Source organism: Girardinichthys multiradiatus, chromosome 17 (assembly GCF_021462225.1).
Source record: "Girardinichthys multiradiatus isolate DD_20200921_A chromosome 17, DD_fGirMul_XY1, whole genome shotgun sequence".
NCBI lineage: Eukaryota > Metazoa > Chordata > Actinopteri > Cyprinodontiformes > Goodeidae > Girardinichthys > Girardinichthys multiradiatus.
Window position 1 is genome coordinate 23,542,877 of NC_061809.1, and position 23,488 is coordinate 23,566,364.

Here is a 23,488-nt window from a genome sequence, read left to right on the forward strand (position 1 = left end):
TGAATCTCTAACATAACTTAGTTTGCTGCAGGACTTTGTTAGGTTGGTTAGTGGACCAAAAGTTAAGGAATATTTAACAGTTTGATGCTTTATTCTAACCAGTAAAACATAAACGTTTGTTACACTTACTGCCAGAACATGCTTATAATATCAGTGTGTGCATCATCTGTCAAGATAAAGAAAACATCTGCAGTATGAATCAACCAAGCTGTCATTATTGAATGACCAGAAAAACAGTCTTTTTTAATATGTGAAACTAAATCATTAAGCAGTCTGATGTGACACTACATGAAGTACCTACTGCAACCTAAACATATAAAGAAAAGGTTTCAGAACTGTGCTGATGGAAAACAACAACCCAAAGAATTAGCCAAACGCTTTACTTTTAACACAAACTGATCATCTATTTTATTGTTTAACAGGCTGATAATGTTTTCAGCATTTAATAACAGCATAATCTCCAATGCTAAAAGTTACTACAGTTCTATATTGTGAGATGCTAGATGAATTTAGATGCATTTTATTCCTAGTACTTCCTAAAAAGTCAAATGCATATTGTGGAGAAAAAACATACTGGCATGGCTGCTCCCTTTACATCCAGAAGATACAAAATCTCTGTCCTCCAGATAAAAGTGACAATGACACTTTCTACCAGATTGTGTGACCTTTCAGGCCTGACACAAGGAGGACAAACCTAACCCTGTAGTCAAAGAAACCTGGTGACACTGACCCATTTGTTTTCCCTAAGACAGTTCCACATTGAGCTGCGGGGTTAGCTGTGAAAAAGGATGGAAATGAAGGAAAACAGACCCCAATACATTGCTGTAACTCACGTTTACCCATGAGCTTGAACCCCGGAGTCTGAAGATGCAAACAAATGGGTGGGCATGTATGAAGACTCTCACGATCAGATTCACTGATGAGATCTTTGAGGAGATGGTTAAGGACAGCAGGGATTTATTTGAACCGGAGGAAGGCTCAGATGGAAAAAAGAAAAATAATCAATTTGCGAGTACGCCAAATACCAGAAGGGAGATGAAATACAGGACATGGCACAGACAACATTACAAACAAGGTCCTGATGGAAAAATGGAACTCAAAACATATCTAGCATTCAAAATAGAGCGAGCAGCGATGAAAATCCTATCAGTCATGCTGAACTGAGAAGTTTCATTGGCAAAGTCAGTGAATTTCTAATGTGGCTGAGGTTGGCTCATTGCAGAAGGCTAATGTCTGCCTGCTTTTATCCATTCCAAACCAATTCACACTGCTGGTCTTAATGCTCAAATCCGATTTTTTCAGAAATCGGATTTTTTTGTGTGGTCGTTCACATTACTTTAAAAATGTTGCAGCTCCAAATTGAATGCGCATAAGAACAATACGAGCGTCGTCAAGCGCAGCACAGCAGCAAACACGGAGAAATAGGTGTTATGGTTTAAGTGCACAACGGAAGCCATTTATTGTCAGCGGGTGCTGTGTGGGAAACACGTGAATAAAAGGAGAGTAAAACTCCGTTTTCGGGAAATCTGAATGCCAATTCAGCACAACAAACTGTTTGGATGCGGGGAGACACAGCCATCAGTGGTGGGGCAGGGATGCTAACAACTTGACAGAGACCGAGTCCGAACTTTATCATGTCGAGGGAAACTTTTAATCATATAAGTCACGCTTCTCCTCTCAACTCCACAGGCAGAAGACTTGATACAATCTAGTTTATCGGACTGCAGCAGGGGCAGATCATCACATGCTCGGTAACCTCAATAGCATTTTAAACTCCTCTGTTTGAACAGTTATATTTTACAATACAAACTACGTCCCACATCCAGACGGTTCCGATGAGCCTTTCAACTAGGCTTGAATAAAGTTTTATCTGTTTATTAACGAGCTCTAACATCTCGCTGTCTCGCCACTGTGCAGTACTATTCTAGCCACCCCCATCTGTTTTGCTAACTGCTACCGTTTCCTGCTGGGCGACGCAAAATTGTGACAAATACAACAGAAAGTGACGTCAAAGTCACATCTAAATCCAAAAGATCAGATACAAGTCGGATTCAGGACCACAGATGAATGTGGCTCAAATGTGACTTGAAAAAGTCAGATACGGGCCAGAATGTTCTGAATGTTCACACTTGTTCTAAAAAGTCTTACCTGGTCACTTGACCCCCCAAAAAAATCAGATGTGGGCCACATTTGCCTGCAGTGTGAATGGGGCCTTAGAGATCATTGTCTTGTTGGAAGAGAATATGTTTAAATTTAAGCTATCTAGTTGTTGATCTGAGGTGAAGTTGAAGAATTTAAAAAAGGTAGTCTACAGCTATTAGTGCCATAGACAGGTTAATACCCACACAGCAGAGAGGCCTATAAGACACCTATGGCCAAAATTATAGCTGTGCTTTACTTCTTTCGCACATCGAGGCATGACAAACATTTTTGCGTCTGGTCAAACAAAAAACAAATGGGAGAAGAGAAAAGGACAAAGAAAACAAATAAAACCAGCATAAAACTTTAAAACATCACCCTGAGGGTCAGAATATTACATTGCTCTAAACAATTTGGTGGGCATCTTGCAATGGGGGTGGTGGGGTGGTGGTGGGGGGGGGGGGGGGGGGGGGGGGCATGATGCAAAGTGAACAAAGCCTGAGAAAAAGAATGTTATAAATAAACCAAAAAGTAAAAATATTTCTGATATTCTTCTTGCCGCAAACATTTTAATGATTTTTTCAAATCCTAAGGATAGACAAAAGGGTGGAAATCTGTTTACCATCTGGTAGGAAATGTATGAGATTAGATTAAATTCCTGATTTTCCTTTAGAAAGGCAAATATGTGTTTCTAGAACATTCAAGTAAAACTGAAAGGCAGAAAGTCACTGAACCAGCTGAGCTATGGTGCCACAGCAGCTAACAGCCTACTGTGAAGGTAACACCACTGTGCTTCAGCATCAGACATGTATTTCATATTATGAGCACTAAATCTTAACTGAAGAATGCACATGATGTCAGCAATTGACACCGAGTGAGGACACAATAACAGAGAGGTTGCTGTGCAGCACCTAACAATAAAACTTCAGTTGAGAGGCCAAAGCCCAGTGCACACTCTGATTTCAAAGATCCTACAGAACACGTCACGCTCTGCAAGCTTGATACAATCACTCCAGCCACGCAGCATAATGGAAGATATCAGACAGCACGACTTGTTGCTGCAGCAGAGATATCAGTCCAACAACGAGTAAACAGTAAGTTCTAAGTGTTAATGTTTCATTAGAGCCAGATGCTGAAAGGAGTAGAAAGCAGGTTTGACGGAAAGGAGAGTGATAAAAGCACTAATAGCAAGGACAGAAACTTGGTCACAGCAGGGGTCCTACAGCAGGATTATCCCAGAATATTTCTGACACTGCTCATCTTTCTTTGGGAGAGTGACAAATCATAGGTGGGTGCATGTATCATACTGAACAACCGCAGAACAACCGCAGAACAACCGCAGACCATCAACTACCTACTCCCAAAGATTTGTTTTCCTCATCAAGACAACAGTTCACTGCTCAGAGTGAACATGCCGTGAAGAAAAACAGCTAATTAAGGCTTGAATTACCTGCTTAAAATGTCCACAGTAAGACTGATAGTGGACGATCTGAGCATTCAAATATGACAAATGTGCTCGGGTTTCATGCTTTAGCAGCTAATAGCTTGATAAGCCCAAAAGGCCTTATGTCTGGTTCTCCAAACTTAAATCCCAGAGACCCATGTCAGCTTCAGAACCTGAACCAATTAGACAAACCCATTGAAACTACTGTATCTGAATTTAAACAAGAAAGAAAGAAAGACAATGAACAGGGTTCTCTGCACATCATACTAAAATATTTAAAATAGATTTGCTCATATAAGCATTAAATAACAAAATTCCACTATTACTGTGAATACAATAAAACATACAGTACATCAATAATTAACCATGACGAAACAAATTAAAAATTAGTATTATTACAAAGATGTAGTACAAAATTAAACGTTACATTAAAAATTAAAGCAACACTTGCGTAGGAAAACTCAACTCATGACCAGGGACAAAAAAAAAAAAAAAAGAACAATGCAATGCAAACTGGAAACTGTTGCTGCATCCAACAGTGGTAAGCACCGCTGACCTGCAACAAAAAGGTTCTGGGTCCAAATCTGTGTGGAGTTTTCATGTTCTACCAATGAATGCAGGGTTTTCTCCAGGTACATTGTGCAACCTTGTGACGAAGCTGTGATGGACTGGCAACCTATTTAAGATGTATCCCACTTCTTACCCAGTGTCTGCTGAATGTCTTTCTTGTTAAGGAGGAAAAGTGTAGAAACCTCTTTTCAGCCAGCTGAGCTGCAGATTGCAGCAAAAGGTATGGGATTGCAGCACTACATTACTCTGCTCTATGCAGACTGAAAACGTCAGCCACACCGGCCCTTTCTGTCGCATCTCAAACCAACATGAATAGTGGGGATGCATGATATATCAGCATTGACATCGGTATCAGCTGATGTTAGTCATTTTTTAACATATCAGTATCAGCCCGATAAGTAAAACTGGGCCGATATTAATAACTAATATTTATTTGCTGTTTGTGTATGCGTTTCTGGAGCCATGTGGTATTTGTTTGGGCATGCGACAGTGATGCAGTGAAGGACTATAGGGTGTTTAACTGAAGCAGAGAAGCAATATCAGCAATATCCGATATCAATAACGGCTAGAATTTTGATATTGGTGCATTCCTAATGAATAACATCACAAAACACTGTAAACACTGTATTAACTTTTCGGAACTAAAAGGGTCATCTGGATCCCTGGAACCGGCCCGTCCCCAATGGAGACTACATGGATGGATTCAGTTGACATTGGGGAAATTACAATTCTATTTTCTCAAATAACCCAAGTAAAAAGCAACTTTCAGCAGTTGACATCAGAAAATTGTGAAAAGTTGAGAGTCAAAAATAGCAAATGCCCATTTCCATCCTTATTAACAACTGCATATTTAATCAGAATGTTTCCAACACAGAAAAACAAATATTTGTAGCGTTGCACATGAATCTGCATCCCAGAAAAGAAAGTTAAAGTTCTGTGAATATCCAAAGGAGAATTGATCAAACTCTTGCCATGGTGCAGGTTCAAGGTGCCAGTTTGAGTGCAGATAATAAATAAATTACTTAAGGAGGGTTGTGTTAAAGTGCTGATCTCAGAAATTTCTACAACATTTGCAATGATCATGAGTCTTTTTTTATACAAATATAAATCCATCAAAAAACCTACCAAAGTGAGAGAATGATAAAAAGGCATGGTGGAAGCTAATGTAATGCTGCTTATATGTTCATTTGCATATTCTGATTGAAGCTGAGTCATTGCCACATCAGGTCTAGTGACCTGTTTCTGATACTCTGAAAGCCTCAGCTGAAAGACCAAAAGAAAATAACATGTAAATACAAACTTACTGGCTTGGTAGCTTCTTGCAAACTGCACCACAGAATTTCTCAAAGTGGCAAAAACGAGCTTTTCCCACAGGAGAAACGGAATGGAAAAAAAGGCTTCTTTTTGTGGATGGTACACTGTAAAATCCCAACCACAAAGCAGAAACTACCCTGATAAACACAACTCTATACACATTCATGGGCATGTCGACAAACAGAGAAACCTGAGCACTCAGCTGAAGCAGGTTTCAGGCTCCTTTGTTTTGGGGAAAAGGCTTAAGGATCAAGGCTTTGTGTTTTGGCAGTTTAGAGCCATATATTTATTCAGTTTCAAAGGTTCAACTGCATTCCTGGGCTGTTTGGCTGAGCTCAGTTTTTAAAGCAGTGTCTGTCTGAAACGAAAGTTTCTATCAATCGTGTGGGCATCTTAAAGAGCCACAGGAAAATCTCTCTGTATTTCCGCAGTATTGAGCTAGGAGAAAATTTTACTATTCAGCCAATATAAAAAAATATTTTCACTTCTTCCCAAAATACCAAAACAAACTTTTAAATGTTACTTTTTAATAAATCTTATTTATTTTCACTTGAGAGCAGCATCTGCCAAGAGAATCGCATAGTTTTAATATTAAAATGCATGCTTTTGGCAGTACTGCTAAAAGAGGGCAAAAACTTTCCTTGCCAAGGAAAGCAAATTACGCAGCTGACACTCCTTCATTTGAGACTTTCGCTCATTACTGAAGCAGGAAAAAATATGTTCGCTCAATTGCAGGTAAAGAAACGTGTAGAACCAGTAAGCAGCTCTGTTAACCACAGGGGGAAGAGTCTGAGCAAGTTGCATGGTGACATAACCCAGGGGCAGAGCGTGAAACCTGTTTGACTGCAGACAGAATTGGTCTGTTGATGTGCAGTCATTCAGACTAACATAACTGGAGCTTATTGTCCCTCCTGCAATAAAATGGCATGAGTGAACAGAACAGTGGCTGTGGCAAACAGAGAAATCACTGCTTCAGTTCCAAACAGAACTGGCTAATCTTTGATCTCATTTTAAGCTAAAATACATTTATATATGTATATATAGTTTGAATCGCAGACATGTTAGATGTGGCAACTCTTAGTGACAGCATCAACAAATGTGTTCATTTTAAAGCTATAACATACAACTTGAGTGTTTTTTTGTTTGTTTTTTTAAAGATATAATCGATTAACAAACATTATCTGTGATTAACAAATATTGGTGCATCAAGAAAATCCACCGAAGCTTTTGGCTTCCGAACAGACAAGGTCCCAAAGAGCTTAAAAAAAATCTAACCACAAAGCAGCAAGTCTGGCTGCTAATATAGCTTATGACTACCATAACCAATAAGCTATTCTTTATTTTACTCAATGTTTGTTCCAGCACAATAAATCAGATTAGCTTCTACTAATAAAATGCCAAACTGAAGATAAATAACATCATTTAACTAACCGCTGGCTGTCTATTAGCAAAGAAGTTTACCTACTAGTTGGACACGGATAGATCTGCTTTGACCCCAAGACCCCAACTGGAATGACCAGCTTCTCATAAATCTGACTGTTTAATGTGGGGAGTAGAATCCAATGAATCTCATTCAACTGAAGAATATGCAACCTACTAGTTTGTCTCAGAAATGTTGGATTTATGCTTGGTACAAGAATGAATACCTTCACTGCTGGCAGAAGCACAAACAAAAGAAAAGTCCTGTATTTAAATCAATTTAGATCACAGTAAAATTTGGAAGAAATAGTTTGTCATTTTAGGTTCCTATGTTTGTGAAAAACCTCTTATGGTGTCACCCACAGCATCTGCCTCAGTTCAAATATTTCATTAACCAGCTTCATTCAGATATTTACACACACTGTATAAAAAGACAACCATTTTGGGGCGCGGCGCTGATGGTGTAGGGGCGAAAGCACGCGACCATATACAGAGGCTACAGTCCTAAAATGGCAGCTGTCCCGGGTTCGAGTCCCGTCGACATTTACCGAATGTCTCCCCCTCTCTCTACCCCCTCTTTCCTGTCTACCTACTGTCAAAAATGGAAAATAAAGGCCACTAGTGCCGAAAACATATCTTTAAAAAAAAAAAAAAGACAACCATTTTCATTTTTCCCTATGCTGACATTGAAATCAGACTAAACTTTCTATTTTAGGTATATTAGGATTACCAAAATAATTAAACTTATTTCCAAAATGGCAGAAACAATTCATTTTAAAACTTTTTCAAATTCAAAAATATACACACACCAATATTTTCATTCCTTTGGGATCAATTTGGGAAAGCCTAGAAGATGTTTTCATAGCTTTATAATCTTTTGGAAAGGCCATCACAAAGCCCTTATCTTCATCCGGTAAAACATTTGAAGGCAGAGCTGAAAAAGTGTGTGAGACCAAGGTGGTCGACAAAACTGACCCAGTTAAACCAGTTCTGTCAGGAGGAATGGGCCAATATTCTGGCAAACTATCATGAGAGGCTAACCGAAGCAGATCCTAAATATAGAGATATTCTTGTATTTTCAACAGGTAACTCGAACTTGAAAATCCAACTTCCAAGCACAAAGAGAATGCGACCAAAAAGACTTTTAAACTTTACAAGAGGATAGCAACTAATGCTCCGACTCCTTTGATGGTCAATCCTTAACTTCAGCTTAAGACATTATTAGCGGGATCATCACTTATCAATAAAAAAAAAATTACCCATTAAACTAAAGTTATTTTTATGAATTATGATCAAATTAGTGGTTAAGTAAGAAAAAAAACAACTTTAGATGGCAAGAAACTGACAATGATGATACTTGCACAGCTAGTGCTTTTACGACTGTTACTGGAACAGTTAACGTTGAAGTAAAACTGCCAAAAATACTATCGTATAAATTAAAGTTTTTGACCTTTTTAAAGCTGTAAATTACCAGGTTTGGATAAGGGTAAAATTGAAGAAAGAAACAGGATTAGTTGAAGTTTGATTGGACAAACAAATACTTTAACACATGGAAATGGTAGGCCGTTCATGTTTCAAAATGAGTTCAAGCACTGAGCATAGCCAATGACAACACAGAGACCTTGGGAGTCCAACTGGGAGTTTAAGGTAAGGTAAGGTAAGTTTATTTATATAGCGCTTTTCAGTAACGAGAAACTCAAAGCGCTGTACATATAATCACAAAGAAGATAAACACAGATACAGACACAGAAAAACAAATCAAATGATATTATGATACTACAATCCTTCTAAGAAATTTAAAAATCTATGAATCCTTCTGAGAAATCTAATAGTCTCATCATTCCACCGAATTCTAACTAGGGAAGCTGAGTCACTGGTACAAAACAGCTTTAATCCATATTTTCAGGTGCTAATAATATATTGCTTTTACTGGTGCTGAAGTTGAACTAAGTAATAACAGTCCATTGTAGTCTAATTAAGAAAGCTGGGTCATTGGTGTAAGAGCAGCTAAAGTCCAAATTACTAATAATAACTGGCTTTTGCTGGTAATCCTTCTGATAAAACTAAAAATCTATGAAAAAGTAATGAAATACTAATAATAATTGGCTTTTGTTGGTAATCCTTCTGAGAAATCTGAAAATCTATGAAAAGTAATGAAATCACACATTTAGGTAAAGTAAGATAGGAGGAAAAAAAATCATATTACATAGTACATAGTACAAAAAACCTCAGCAGGGGTAAGCAACACACACATAAGTAAAGATTCAGCAAGGGTACGGTGGGATCTTGAGGGTGTGAATATATGAGTCTGAGTGTGTTTGCAAGAATTAGACTGTCAACACTGAAGCGCCATTATCCTTGAGAAGAGAGGTGGAAGTTTTATCAATCGGCCACATAGTCCTATCAGCACACAGCTGGTAGGGGAGTGCTGAGGAAGTGCGTCGTGTTTATATAACATCCAGGAGATATTTTGTCGATAGCCAGTTAGCAGAAGTTGCCAAGGCCACATTGGGGCGCCAGATTTAGAAAAACAATAAATGTTGTGGTTCAGGCAGTTGTGAATTTCCAACTACTTTAAGAGTTTTACTGGTATGTCTCAATTGCGAATCCAAATAGCCAAATTTCTGGTACTTTCCGCAGATCTGGAGCGTACAACTTCTCCAAGATTATATCCTTTAACCTCTGAGTACAACCGCTGCCAGGCTGCCATTCTGTTCAAGAATCGTGTCCAGCTTGCAATTCTGCTCTCTTAACATTTCAGTGTTGATCGCTCTACAGACTCCATCTAACATCGCAAGAAGCTTTGGGATGCTTTGAACAGCCGCCCACGTTTTGGGAATCACTCGATAAGCCAAGTAACCACCAACTCCAAAAAGCAGAAATCCTGTTATCAAAAGTCCAAATATGTACACATTTTCTACGTCCTCGACCGACATCGTAGTCAGGCACACAATCTTCCACTGCTGCCAAGAATCCATTGTGTTTCCAGAGAAGCTTACTAAAGCTTAAGAGACTTTTTAATCAACCACTAGTGGCAATCAATAGTAATGCACCTGATGTTCTTGGGCTTTAATTTTGGCAATCCAGTAACTACTATACATCCATTTTTCCTCCATGGCTTTACTGTCAGAGTTGAATTTATGTGTTTGCAAAAATCTCCCTTCTGTTGGGCAAGAAGATCCTAAATTGTTTATTGACCTAAAAGGATTTGGGGATTTTAAAAAGCTGAGTTTTACAGAACAGAAAGAAACAGGCAAACCAAATGTGAAATAAACTCTAAAATATAAAAGTAGGAAGAGGGAGACCAGGTTTAATAAATAATTCTAATTTAATGAATGCAAACAGACAAGCCTCCCAAATGCCTAATCATGCAGAGTGGCCTGATTAGGGCTGACTCACGAAATTCCCCACAGTCTCTGGCAAAGACACAAGAATGCCCAACAAATAGGTTACACGTTACAGATGCAAAGACATCACTTCTAATCCTCCACTTGGTTACTTAATACCCCCCCCACACACAGTGCGATTGTCTTGTATGTCTGCATATCCTGTGGCAAAATAAATAAGTAAAAGAAGGATCGCCTACGACAGCATGACAGGAGGAGACTTAATTTCAAGAAGTGGAAGCATGAAACCGATTAGCTCTTATCTCTGCATGCCTCCACAAACTACTAGGATTAAAATCCCACGCGGTGCATTTTTGTCAACTGCTTCAACAAACACACGCCAAGTCGTATTTGTGTTCTGCTTAAAACCTGGTAATGAAGTTGGTTTTTTTTAAAGGACTGGGTAAAAATGGTTAAAAAATGACTGAGTTATGAACTTATTTAAACTTTCAAGGTCAAACAATGGCCTGAACAGAGTGCTAGATGAGGACAAAACTATGCACTCTTGTCAAGAAAACAGACTGGATTTGATTAAATGTTTGCAAGAATTTTGTGCCAAAAGTTTGACCGAAGAAAATTCCAAAAAATTAGTCACTTTGTGCTCTGTTTGGAGACTTTAAGAAACTTAAAAATAGGTATAATTAAACAACAGATCATTAAATGCACATTTGTATCCATGATATGAGCACACTTGCGTTAAGGATTAACCAGAAAGACAGCAATAGTGTCACTTGAGCACCAACACTGACGTGTGCAATGCCTCAAACATTGGCCAGATGCTTCCCCGTCAGGAAACTGCCTTTACAAACAGTCGAGGGTCAGCACCAGTCCATGCAGAGGCTGACCAAACCCTCAGCTGATGGAACTTTCTGATAACGTTGGTTAAAGCTACATCAATGGGAGGGGGAGTCATGCTGCAAACAGGCATGCAGACCAGCTCTCAGTTATTCACAAAATGTTAACATTCCTGTGCAAGCCTTGGCAGGGGGGCATTTTATCCATAGGTAATAATCTGCACTCTGCCCCAGGAAGTCTCTAGGCATAACTAAAGAGCAGCAACCTGGATAAGCGATGCCTTGAACCTTGTACGCAAACAGCAGCAATGCTTCATCAGCAAATAGAAGAGATACACAAGCTTTGATTATCCATTAAAAAAAAAAAAAAAGGTCTAGATGAGGGGTTTAGATGATTCATACCTCTTAAACAATTGTGAGTGGTATGTAGACACAAGAACATTAAGTGCTTTAATGAATAACAACATTTTAAGTCTTATCTTTTTACACAGCGAGAGCCAGAATTCCAAATTTTTCAAAACAAGTTTAGGCTACTATTATTTCACACAGGTTTAACAATAATAGAATGGCTGATTTAGTCACATCTGACAGCACAAGTGGTGCTAAACTGGTGAGGGATCAAGTTAATAGAAACAGGCATTTACACAACAGTTGCACATGATGAACAAAACCACGTGCCATGGCTCATTACAGTGCAACAGTGTGTTTTATGAGGTGCTGAAAGACCCCTAAGGTGCCTGCGTGGAATAAGGGGCCCGACATGGTGCAGACTTAATTTCAGCCATAGATCAGCAGCACTTTCTGTTTTTCCTTCTTCTTTGAAAACTCCTTTCAAATTCTGCAGCAGACCTACAGGAAACGTTTGTCTATTCTAAAATATTTTCAGTGACAGTAATGGGGGGGGGGGGGGGGGGGGGGGGGAGTCATGATTTGTTTCTGGTAAGTCATTCCTGCTATTTACTAGTTAGACAGAAAAAAAACACTCTTAATAGCTCATTGCATACCTACACTGGTGATAAAATCCCTCAGCCATTTACCATCATGATGTGCCCATGTTTGGAGAAGATTTAAAACTGAATAAAACAAACTCCATCCCCTGTAAATTGGCCTTTTTGCATTCTTTCACAGATCTGCAATTGCTGAAGACAAAGAATTTTAACACTTTCAGGCTACAACAAAATACCCACTCTGCCGCAGCAAATTAAAGATTGCTTGCAAAAGCAAAGGGAAATCAAAGCATGTTCTAAATGATAGAAAACTGATCTTCCCATTGAAGTAGGGGTGATGATATGGACTTAAAATTTTATCATGACCACCTTTCTTGTCTCCAAAACAAACTAAATTTGAAATGTGGTTAGTTGTGATGGTCTGCATCTCCTGTGGTGCACACAACTGCAGCAAGAAATCTTTATACAAAATTTCTCATTTCTAAGTTGAAAAAGTAATCTGGAATGGCCTCTAGAGGTGGAAATCCAACTTGAAAAGCAACCAAATTCAATATGGCTGCCACATATATGAATTGCTGTGAAAGTTGAAGGAATTCACTGGTGGTTTGTATCCCATTAAACCAGTGCGACACCAAACCTAAACTTAATTTGCAAACATGTTTCTGTAGTAATTGAATGCAAAAGATGCAGGGAAAAACATGGTTATCAGCTTGAATTGTAATAGAGGCTAGCCTGATCACCGACTACTGCAATAAGCATATCCACTAGTTTGCCAACTTGCAACTAGAACACAATAAATTAGAATGCAACATTAATCCAAGATGTGAGATCATCTTCGAAGACAAATGGAGCTCAGGCAAAGTTCATCCTGCATTCCAGTCACCTCAGAAGGCAAAACACAAAGATCTGATGCTTTCTTTCTGCTCTCGGTGGAGGAGGACGCTTTTTCTCTGTCTTCCGCAGCCCTCCCATATGTGCCCTGCTTCAGCTCTGTGTCTTGTCTTTTTTGGAGCCTCTTTTTGCATATCTTCCAAATTCTTCCAAAATATGGATTTGGTCAGCTGGTCTCTCAATGCAATTGATCAAATTTTCTCGACGAGAAGACAGGGGTCGGGAGAGCCCACTTGCCCGGACGGGACGTTTTTCTCTGGATACACAATGGACTCCTGGCAGAAGTGGAGGATTGTGTGTTTGTCGATAATGTCAGTCGAGGATGTGGAAGATGTGTATATAATTGGATGTTTGATATCAGGATTTCTGCTTTTTGGAGTCAGCGGTTACCTGGCATATCGAGAAATTCGGAGAATGTCAGCAGCTGTTCTGGCCATTGTAAGGCTGCCTGGCATGTGTGATGGGATCTTCAAGGCGATCAACACTCAGACTGAGATGTCACGTGAGCTGAATCACAGACTGGATGTGATCCTTAGGATCGCAGGCAGGTTGCGGTTCCTGGACTCAGGGGTGAAATGGGATAAATCTTGGAGAAAGTTGTTCGCTCGGATCTGGCGAAAGACCAGGAATTTGGCTGTTTGGATTCGCCTTTGAGAAGCACCAGCGAGACTCTCAAGGCTGACGGAAAATTAAGAGTCAGCCTAACCCAAATAATTATTGTTTTTCTGAATCTGGCTCCCCTGCACGGCCTTGATGGCTGGCTATCTTCAACTTCTCCTGGAAGTTATGTAAACATGACGCTCTGCTCCCTCTCTTCCCTGAGGACATCTGTGGACCTGCTCAGAACTTTGTGGCCGGTTGATGAACATTCCAACGAACCATCAAGGACAATGGCCTCTGTGACAGTGCTTCATGGACTTACTTGCACACACTCACTTGCACACACACACATGCTCAAGATAAACATATGCACCCCTCACACCACCTTCACCGTTCCCGGCATGATGTTGTTTTGTCAACTTGTTGCTTCTTTGTTCTGAGGTTTTTTGCAATCTCAAACTGTATCCTGCTAAGGATAAAGTGTGAAATATGATTTTTTCCCTCTACTTTCCTAATGTGGCCTCTTTTCTCATCTAGCAAGGGCAGCGCCTGTGAGTGGGCAGCAAAGCCTCGGTGACCTGTCCCCCCCTTGTCTTGTGTCATGATGTATGTTTGGATGGGTTGTACTGGAATTCTAATGTCCCCTCAGGGATCAATAAAGTATCTTTGAATTGAATTGATTGTATTCTTGATCAGAACGTATACCATACCTAAGCACTACCAGGACATGCTAAGAAAAACACTCTTCGGTGTGGAAATTGTTCTTGAGTGAAGAAGGAAAAAAGAATAGCTATTGTCTGCATCAGAAAGGTGTTCAAAGAAAGAAGCACAGAGATGTAAAACGATATTCAGAAGTAAACTGTATTTTGTATTAAATATCTGTGGATCATTCAGACTGCAAAAGAGAGCATGACTTTCAACAGATAACAGAAAGGCTCAGTGGAGTTCAGCAAAGTTGCTCAGCTTTATCCCTTTTGGCTTTCAATCCATCTGTTACAGGCCATGTCAAATTTGGGAATGTTAGCAACCTCTAAAGTATCAGTTAGGGTAAGGATGTAAATGTTTATAGAGACATACAGATATGCTGTTTCAACAATGCTACGTGGACTAACCATTCTATATGCCAAAATAAGATGACAAAGGCAGTTTAAAATGTTTACTCTGTAATCATTCCGGGTTTATTTTTAAAACATTATTCTTGTTTCAGTGACTGCTCTCTTACATGGGCAGCTTGATATCACCTCTGCCCCCAATATAAAAAATTGCTGGCGGCTCACTGTGGGAAGGCTAGAAAAAAAACACTATGAATGCATATGGTTCCACAATAAAACATTGAGGCAAATTGAAGTTTTCCATAGTCAACAAACCTCTGGGTTTACAAAGGTCTGGGTATAACAAGATGCCATCTTGTCCTCCATATCCTCCAACCTGAGCGTTAACTGTCAGAGACTGTGGCTGTGTACTGCATGTTGAACCTGTTAGACCCATCAGCAGTGATGCTGGAGAAGAGTGGAGAGGTGCTGGCATAGCTGATGTTAACCAACAGCAGCTCCTGAAGCTGAGGCATCTGAGTAGATCTTATAAACCTCAGAGCTCATAAAAATCAACACAATGTGCAACGGGCATGCACCATGCGACCAACGCAAACATGCTTGGATCACAGACCAAAACCTCATCAGATAAGAGAACATTCCACAAATATTTTCTCACTTGAGCGTTCCCTCATAGCATAAGCTTTTAGGAAGGTCAGGGGTCAGCCTCAGCAGCAGTGCCCTCCAGGCTGATATTATGAATGAACGACACCATACAGAAGTGTCTTGTTCTAACCAAGTACAGAACTTTTATCATGCCATTTTGGCCTCAACAATCTGAAGACTGGGTTTCCTGGATGCTCTGAAATCCCTCTCAGCAGCTTTTATTCTGCACAGAACAAGCCGGAAAGATAATCCTAAGCAACTCCATTCACACCTGTCCACTCATATTTACTTCACAAAGGGGGGCTTGTATGAGGGGAGTCCTCATTTGCATGGTTTGCTTCTTATGGGAAAATGGAGGAGAAAAGAAAGCATTTCACACAAGGAAGATGGATCAAAGCACCAATAGAGTTTTATGGGTTTGCCTGAATCAAAGGTGTGTTAAACGAAGGTCAGGCTGGTATTTTCACAGTGTTAGTTATGAATTAATTCTGCCAACAACAAAGGAGCACTTCATGAATTAGAAACATTAAAAAAAAATAGCCAGCTGACTAAAATTTGCATCATTTTAGCCCTTTCCCCTTCGGCAGTTAAAGAAAATGCATTTTGTTCTGTTTCTCTAGTTCCTGCAGCCGTGATTCATCCTAAAATCTCAAACAGGAGTGGTGGAGGGGTTAATTATCAGAATGATGTTGGAGGGCTATCTTCAGAAAAGTGAGCTATCTCATTTAAACAACATTTAGCAAGCATGATTTATGTCAAACTAACCCCCTCAAAGTGGATGCATAATGTGAACTGGATTCATCTTTTGATTGCCAAATAACCCTAAAAGGGGTTTCTGATGACATATGCCCCTTTTCCACTGGCTCGTTTTAGCGGTGCAGTTTCGCTCTATTCGGTACGGTACCAGTTGTGTTTCCACAGACCCACTGAAGGCTGAAGCTATGGCAGCTGAAGCCCCGCCTCCAGCCGTCAGTGTAGTGCACTTTGCTGCTGGTAACGTTACTCTGTTACATTGATCTGTGTGAAACGCAAAAAAAAAAAAAAAGTATAATTAAATAGAAAATACAAACAAACTAAATACTAATAATGTTTGTATTAATGTATATGAAAGAATCTCTTATGTTAGGTTTTTTTATGTATATGCCTAAATATATATGTTTATATTTGGGCAGTTTAATGGACTCTTACCCAGATGTTCGCAACCGATGTGTATTTTTAGTGTCTTAGATGCTAAAGTTAGCAGAGAGTGGTGGGGACATCATAATGATCAAATCAGGAAAAACAAAGTGCAATATTCTCCAATAGTCCGATAATATCTAAAAACCTAATCCAAATCAGCAGGTCACATCTTAAACAAAACTGGAAATCAGTACTGGCCAGCAGAAGCATGGCTGATGTATTTCTAACCAGAACGTAAGTGTGCTGCTCACCAGATGTTAGGTATTTTATCATCAATAACTACATAATCAGTTGCTGCTGGGCTTCACCTAAAGATTGGCTCCCAAATCTGACATAAAAAATAAAAACGGCAGAGAAAACCGACTCGAGGTATTTCTTAAAAGATCATCTCAAGACCTCCCATTTGGTGTTTAAAGACTCCCAGAGGGTTCCAAACCCTAACTTTGAAAACCACAAACCTAAGATATGTGGCAAAGCTCATTTGCTGAAGGCCAGCATTAAAAGTTGGCCTGTGACCAATCTTTAAACAGTTTTGTTCAACATTACTGAGGACGGTGTAGAGCACCAGTTGACAAACCGCTCAATCTCCAAATTTTGGTACCGAGTGCCGGGTGGGTTGTAAATGTGAGGACAAAAAGAAAAAGGGAAAGTTATTTAACACTTCTAACCTTAATGAAAAAAAGCACAGACTCCAGCATTTCTGCATAATTTGAGTGCTTCTAGAGAGCATAATCACAGTGGTGGCCCTCACTGGGTTGACTGGCATAACTCCATATCAGAGTTCCTGCATGTGTCTGAACCACAGGAATTAGGCAAGGTGTGTGACATGATTTAAATTCAAAAAAACAATGAATGTGAACCACCGCCTCCAAACACACAGAGATACATTTCCCTCCTTCTCTCCCAGAGCTGCCTTCTGTCCCCCCCCCCCCCGCTACAGGGGCGAGATTAAACCAGACACATGTATGAGAGGAATTTGCAGACATTTGGGGAAAAACAAAAGCCGGTCTTAGCTTTAAATCATTCATGGCAGTGTTACACACACTGACCCGTAGAAATCACATTTTTACATAACACTTTTCCAAAACGGCCCCACGCTGCTGTTTAACAAATGAGGAACGTTAAATACGTAAAGTTACAAAAACAAGAAAAAAAACCAAGGAAACTTTCAACTTTCAAGGTCAAACGTGCTGCTAATTTGACTCGACTCGTGGCTCACACAAGTCCTCGTATTATTTCTGACTTCTGGACAACACCGGGTACAAATAAAGCTACTTAAACATGTTACACATAGTGCCTTGAAAAGCATTCCACATTTTGTCACATGACAACCACAAACTTAAGTGTATTTTTTTTATTTTTATGTAAGGCCATAGAAAGTAGTAAAATATGCTTCAGAATGTAAATCTGATGTAGAAGCTTAAGGTTTTGCCCATTCCTTGCCAAATAGCTCAAGTTCAGTGAGGTTGTCTGGAGAGCAACTGTGAAAAGAAACTTTCAAGTCCACCCAACTGGTTTTAGATCTGGACCAGTCTAACGCATGCATATGCTATGTTCTAAGCCATTCCACTGTAGCTATGGCTGTGTATGTGTGCAGCAGGAAGGTGAACCTCAACCCCAGTTTCTCACAGGTTTTCTTTTACGATCGGCATGTATTTAGCATCATCCATTTTCAAGTTACCTCTGAAAAGCATCCCACATCATGATACTGCCATCACCATACTTCACCCTCAGGATGGTGTGTTCAGGGTACCACCTATCACATATTTGCTGAGCCCCACATCCGTGGTGCTCAACCCTGGTGACTTCTATAGCAATCTGTTGCACTGGATTTTATTTAGTGGCATAGGCATACAAATGCACACCACACTTTTAAGATTCTTATATTTTTAATTTTAAAAACCATGTATCCCTTTCCTTGTACTTCACAATAAGCACGACCGAGCATTTTAGTATACTGTGTGCCTCACCTTGCTGGTATCTGATTTTCCAAAAGTAAAAAAAAAATTTAAAAAAACACAGATTATAAAGAACAACTACCTCATTAGAAAATATTCGTTGCTTGGGTGCATGTGAACCAGATGGTAATTTGGCACAATATATCACACTCACCTCATTGGACGGTATGCTGACAACACCTGTTGATCTCCTCTTTTCCCTTAACTTCCTCTTCTCGATCTGTCCTTTCCCCTTCCTTGCACTGGGACCTGAGTTTTTCTTCTCTTTCCCCTTGCTGGGAGATGGTGACGGATAGTCCTTGTCACTGTCATTGCACGCCATCATCGAGCTGGAGTCCGGCGAAGCGCACCGAGCCTTCTCTGTCTGAGGCGGGGCCGTCTTCAGGTTGCTCCCCTGGGTGGCGGCTGCGGGTGCGGCCGCTTGGTGCGCCTCTTCCTCGGCTCTGTTCAGCGCGCCGCCGGAGGGAGAGGTCCGGAAGTTCCCAGCGGAGGAGCTGCTGAGCTCGGTGCCCGGCGGAGCACCCAAGCGGCTGTTGCTGCTGGTGGGGCTCAGGGGGACTATTCCAGTGGCTGCTGCAATGTCCCCCAACATTTTGGCCCTCATTTTCTCCCGTTTTGCCTTCCACTCCTCCAAAAAGTCAGTGGCCGCGTTTGACTTAAACCCGCCTGTAGCCATGATATCTTTTCTGCTTCGAAAGTTGGTGAAAGTAAACTTGAAGTTGAAATTACTGCAAACTTCCAGGTCTGGGCAACCTTCCTAATGAAACCACATTCCTCAAGTGATTAAATCTAGAGCTGTTGACAGGTTGAAAGAAAATAAAGTTAGTCTCACTGAAAAAAAAAAAAAAAAGTCAAGTGTTTTTTAAACATTTAACGAACAAATGTTTCTGTCCCGCGCAGACGCCTTTTAAGAGCGTACTTTCTTCAAAAAGTTTAAGTTCTACACCCATTTAAGCCACACTGTTTCAACTCGTCTCTATTAAAGACCATAAGGATATATGTTAACCTCACAAAAATGAAAGAAAGAAGTGCAAAAACTGACGGAGACTCACCTGTCGGTGCTGCTTCAGTCGCCAAACTGCTCGCCTCGGTCCCCCCAGGTGTGACCGCGCTCGGCTCAGACCAGCGACGCCGCACTAAAGCGCTGGGAGACGCTGCAGGGAGACACCGCGAGCGCAAACAGAAGCAGCGGCACTTCCGGTGTTGTGGCGAAAAACGTCACCCTGTTATCAAAAGCAGGACTGGAACGCGTGTACTTCAAACACACGGACTCACCTTGGTTGTTACTTAAATGCAAGATTTGGTGCAAATCTCTATAAAAATAAAAAAAAATCATGAACAGCTGTAATTTGTCTCCTATTACAAATAAATATCACAATTTTCTGCTTTCACTCTAGATTTATATATCTGAAAGCACTCCGACTGTATTTAACTGCAGTTAAAACTTAAAGGTTTTTTTATTGGGATTTCCTTTGATACATCAACAAAAGGTACTTCTAACATCTCACAAGGCACTGTTCAATCCATTATCCAAAACTTAAAAGAAAAAGACCCAACTGTCATCCTACCAAGACCATCCACCTGAATTGACAGGTGGGACAAGAAAAGCATCACTCATCGAACCAAGTTTTAATGAAAACGAGTTCCAAAGCTCAGAAGAGAAAATCAACTGAAAGGGAATAATTGATGGAGACTGTGATCTTCTCATCCAACGTCAGTGTTTGGCTTCACAAATGGACTTCTCGATGAATGGTCACAAAGTCTTAGAAACACACTCCCAGACCATGTGGAAAGCCCTTCCAGAGGAGTTAAACCTGTTTGGTGGGGCAGAAACTCTGCTATTAGTAGTTGTGTGCTGATGAAAAACTCAGTTTTAGTAATGATGCATGGCATTTCAGAGATATTCAATCATTTTGCATTCTGCCATTTTCACCCCAAGCAGTGATTTAAACCTGCTATAGGCATTTAATACCAGAAATCTAATTTCATGCTGCAAAAAAAGTCCTAAAACTCAGCTCTGCTCAAGGATATAAACCCTATGTCATTGGTTTGCATGTGCATAACTGGCTGCCAAGGCTACACTGACTTTCAAGAATGTTTGTCACCATTACCCAAACTTAGATTTATCCTAAATGAAGCATTCACATCTTGATAGAGTTAGGCTGTATTTTTATTATTTCCCTATTTGGCCATGAAGCTCCAAAAACACAACACCCATCCACACCCCACTGGTGAGTGGAAGCCAGATGTTCAGCCATTATCTTTGAACATGCCAGCCCTGATATAGATAATGAGAAAACCAGGGTGGAGCAAAGGAGGGAGGCACCTTTCCTAAAAATAACCCCTGATCTACGGACGAAGGTCACACTGCTGCATATTTAACATATTTCTGCTTGTAGAAAAATGGAGGAGATGGTATAAAGGTTGTAGCTGAGCACTTCCTTTCCACGCCAACACAAACACCTCTGTCCTGCCTCTAAATGAATTCCTCAAAGCATTACAAGCATAGGCATTCTCAGATTGTTAAGAATTTTACTTAATATTTGTTCAATGCTTTAAACCCAATCTCATGGGTTTGAATTCATTTGTTTTCGATAAAAGGAACCATCGTGTGTTCTGCAACCAAAACACATTCATGGTAAACAAATGAAGCGCTTACCAGGATGTAAAATGAGCTCAGCAAGCAGCCACAGATTTATATTTGATGTAACGCAGCACAATGGCCGCTCATGCACTCGCACATTCCCTTTTTATTTAGCAATAATGTCTTACTTAGGGGCTATTAGATGCAGCGAGGAGCCCACATCAAGCTTACTTTTCCATGAAATTGTGTATCCATTAAGAAAGCATTCAACAAATGAGAAGAGACTCAGATGTTGGGTTTGCATGCAGCTGTTTAGTGGGGCAGGAGATGTGTGGAAACTAACCAGTGATGGGGGTTTCCCTACAGGAGAAAACAGTTTCTGTGCTGCTTATCTTGAAAGGAATAAACAGCTTTGTTTAATGCAGAGATTTAATGAAGAAGGTTGATAAACACACTGGCGCCGAGTGAAGACGTCACCAGCAGGAAGGATGGCAAAATATGGCACAACAGAGATTTTAAGGTGACACACTTTCCATGAATTTCCTTCAAAACAATTCACTGGATCCCTGACATGATCTGGTTATCTAATATGAAATATTCAGACCTATTATGTAAGAATATACTCATATTTTTATAGTTTGTATGTAACACCTTTGCTCACGTTGCTCCATATTTATGCTGGTGTTGATGAGACCACAAGGGATTCCTTATATTATGTTGGAGCTTTGAATTTTGTCTTGAACATGCTTATAAGCATTTCACAAAAAAAAAAGTTTTTCTACTACTCGTCTTGCACATTTCATGGTCACACAAAAACAACTGAATTCATTCATTCATTCATCTTCTATACCACTTATTCCATAGTGGATCACGGGGGAGCTGGCACCTATCTCCAGTAGTCTACGGACGAGAGGCAGGGTAGAGCCTGGACAGGTCGCCAGTCCATCGCAGACAACTGAATTCATTTCTGTTTATTTCTTCAGCACCAATACATAACCAATGTCATCTGAAGGCACTTTAAAACCCAAAAAGATCCAATTCATATCCAGTTGTATCAAATCAAATGTGGTCTAGATTCAGTTCCAATCAGTCCAGTCATACAGTCTGATTCAATCCAAATTGCTGACTTTGTAGCAATCCCTCATCCTGAACAAGTATGCGGTGACAGTGGAGAGGAGCTAATTATTCTCTGTAAACACATATTTCCAGAAGGTTTGCAGCTTCTTGGGAACTAATTTGGTTGTTTTTTTTATTATATGAAGGTGTTCATTTCAGAGCCTCTCTATTTAAAACCCAAACATGCATTTAACCCAACAACCGACACATTAGTAAAACCTATTTGAAAACTGAAATCTTTTGTTGTGAAGAACATTTGACTGTTCCAACTTAAAAATGTACAGTTGCTTGAATGTTTCTAAACCTTTCCAAGGCTTTCCAAGGAGTGTCGGTATATTCCTGACTTCAGTTTGCATATATTTTATTTAGAAAAATTAAATTGTGCAAAATTCAGTACAGCATTTCAATAAATGTTCCTAACTACAGTCTTTGTGTCTTTCAACTGAATCATTCATTGTGGTATAAATAGATGCAGCAAAACCAGCTCATTTTCAGACGTGTTTAAGTTTGGTCCACTCCATCGTCGTCTGTTGTCCGCAACGGTTCCAGCCAAGCTCTGAGTGCAGAGTAGCATCTGTTTGCTATGATGATGTTAGTCGGGGTGGGAGTGTCAGGGTACCATCTTTATCTACTGCTGCTGAGTAGGCAGCACATGGGACAGAAATTGCTAAATGCTTAATCAACATTTGCATCAGTTCCTTCCTTGTTACCCAGGTGTTTCTGAATCAGTGAAATACAGCATCTCTGCATTAACAAACCTAGAAGGAAGCTCCTTTTCTTGGCTCTTTAATGAGTAAAACAAAAGAAAAACAGGATTTCCTGCATTTCAGTTTGTTTACAAAAATATAATTTCTGTACACATGAAATCAGAAGTTCTACTACCTCAGAACTGATACCGACTCTGGTACTCCTCTGACAGTGTAGGATATTTAGTTTCCTGCCGATGCAGCTGGATACAACTCAGCCTGAGTGTGAAAGACGTCTCTATATCCTATTTTCGACATGCATTCACAATAATCTGGCGTTGCCTGGAATTGCATTTCTCTAACCGAGCATGTTTATCTTTGTTTCACCGACAGACATGAGCTGTCACATCATCCGGATGCCTCGATTTGTCATTGTTTTCCACTGTAGAGAAACCCTGCTGCTGTTTGTCCTCTGAGCAGAGTGGTTTTGCGCATCAAGTGTGTCTAAGTCTAGCATTTAAGATTGCAGCTGGGGAGGAGGTTTGTTTGGGTCGCTGTGCTTTCCGGTACAGAAGAGACAGAGAGATTAGGCCAAATAAAATGAGAAGAGGATAAATGTGAATGTCTCTGCATGTGACTGTAGTTGCAAAGGTCCAATTCCATTTTCAGGAATAATTTCCAACTTGAAAAAGAAAAGAGTTTTGTCTCATGATGTTGGACTAAACCTGCAGGCATGAGTAAAAAATACATTTTTGGTTGTGCAG

At 40.1% G+C, this 23,488-nt stretch overlaps 1 protein-coding gene across 1 annotated transcript in view; it reads right to left on the reverse strand.

The window, feature by feature from the left end:
* Positions 1-19,546, reverse strand: part of pawr (PRKC, apoptosis, WT1, regulator) — an 85,135-nt gene extending 65,589 nt beyond the window's left edge. Inside the window, exons 1-2 of the mRNA XM_047390204.1 lie at positions 19,391-19,546; positions 18,493-19,133 (exon numbers count right to left, since the gene is read on the reverse strand). Coding sequence (XP_047246160.1) covers positions 18,493-19,014 — 522 coding nt within the window. The 5' untranslated portion in view covers positions 19,015-19,133; positions 19,391-19,546. The remainder of the gene's footprint in view (positions 1-18,492; positions 19,134-19,390) is intronic.
* Between the last annotated feature and the right edge of the window lie 3,942 nt (positions 19,547-23,488).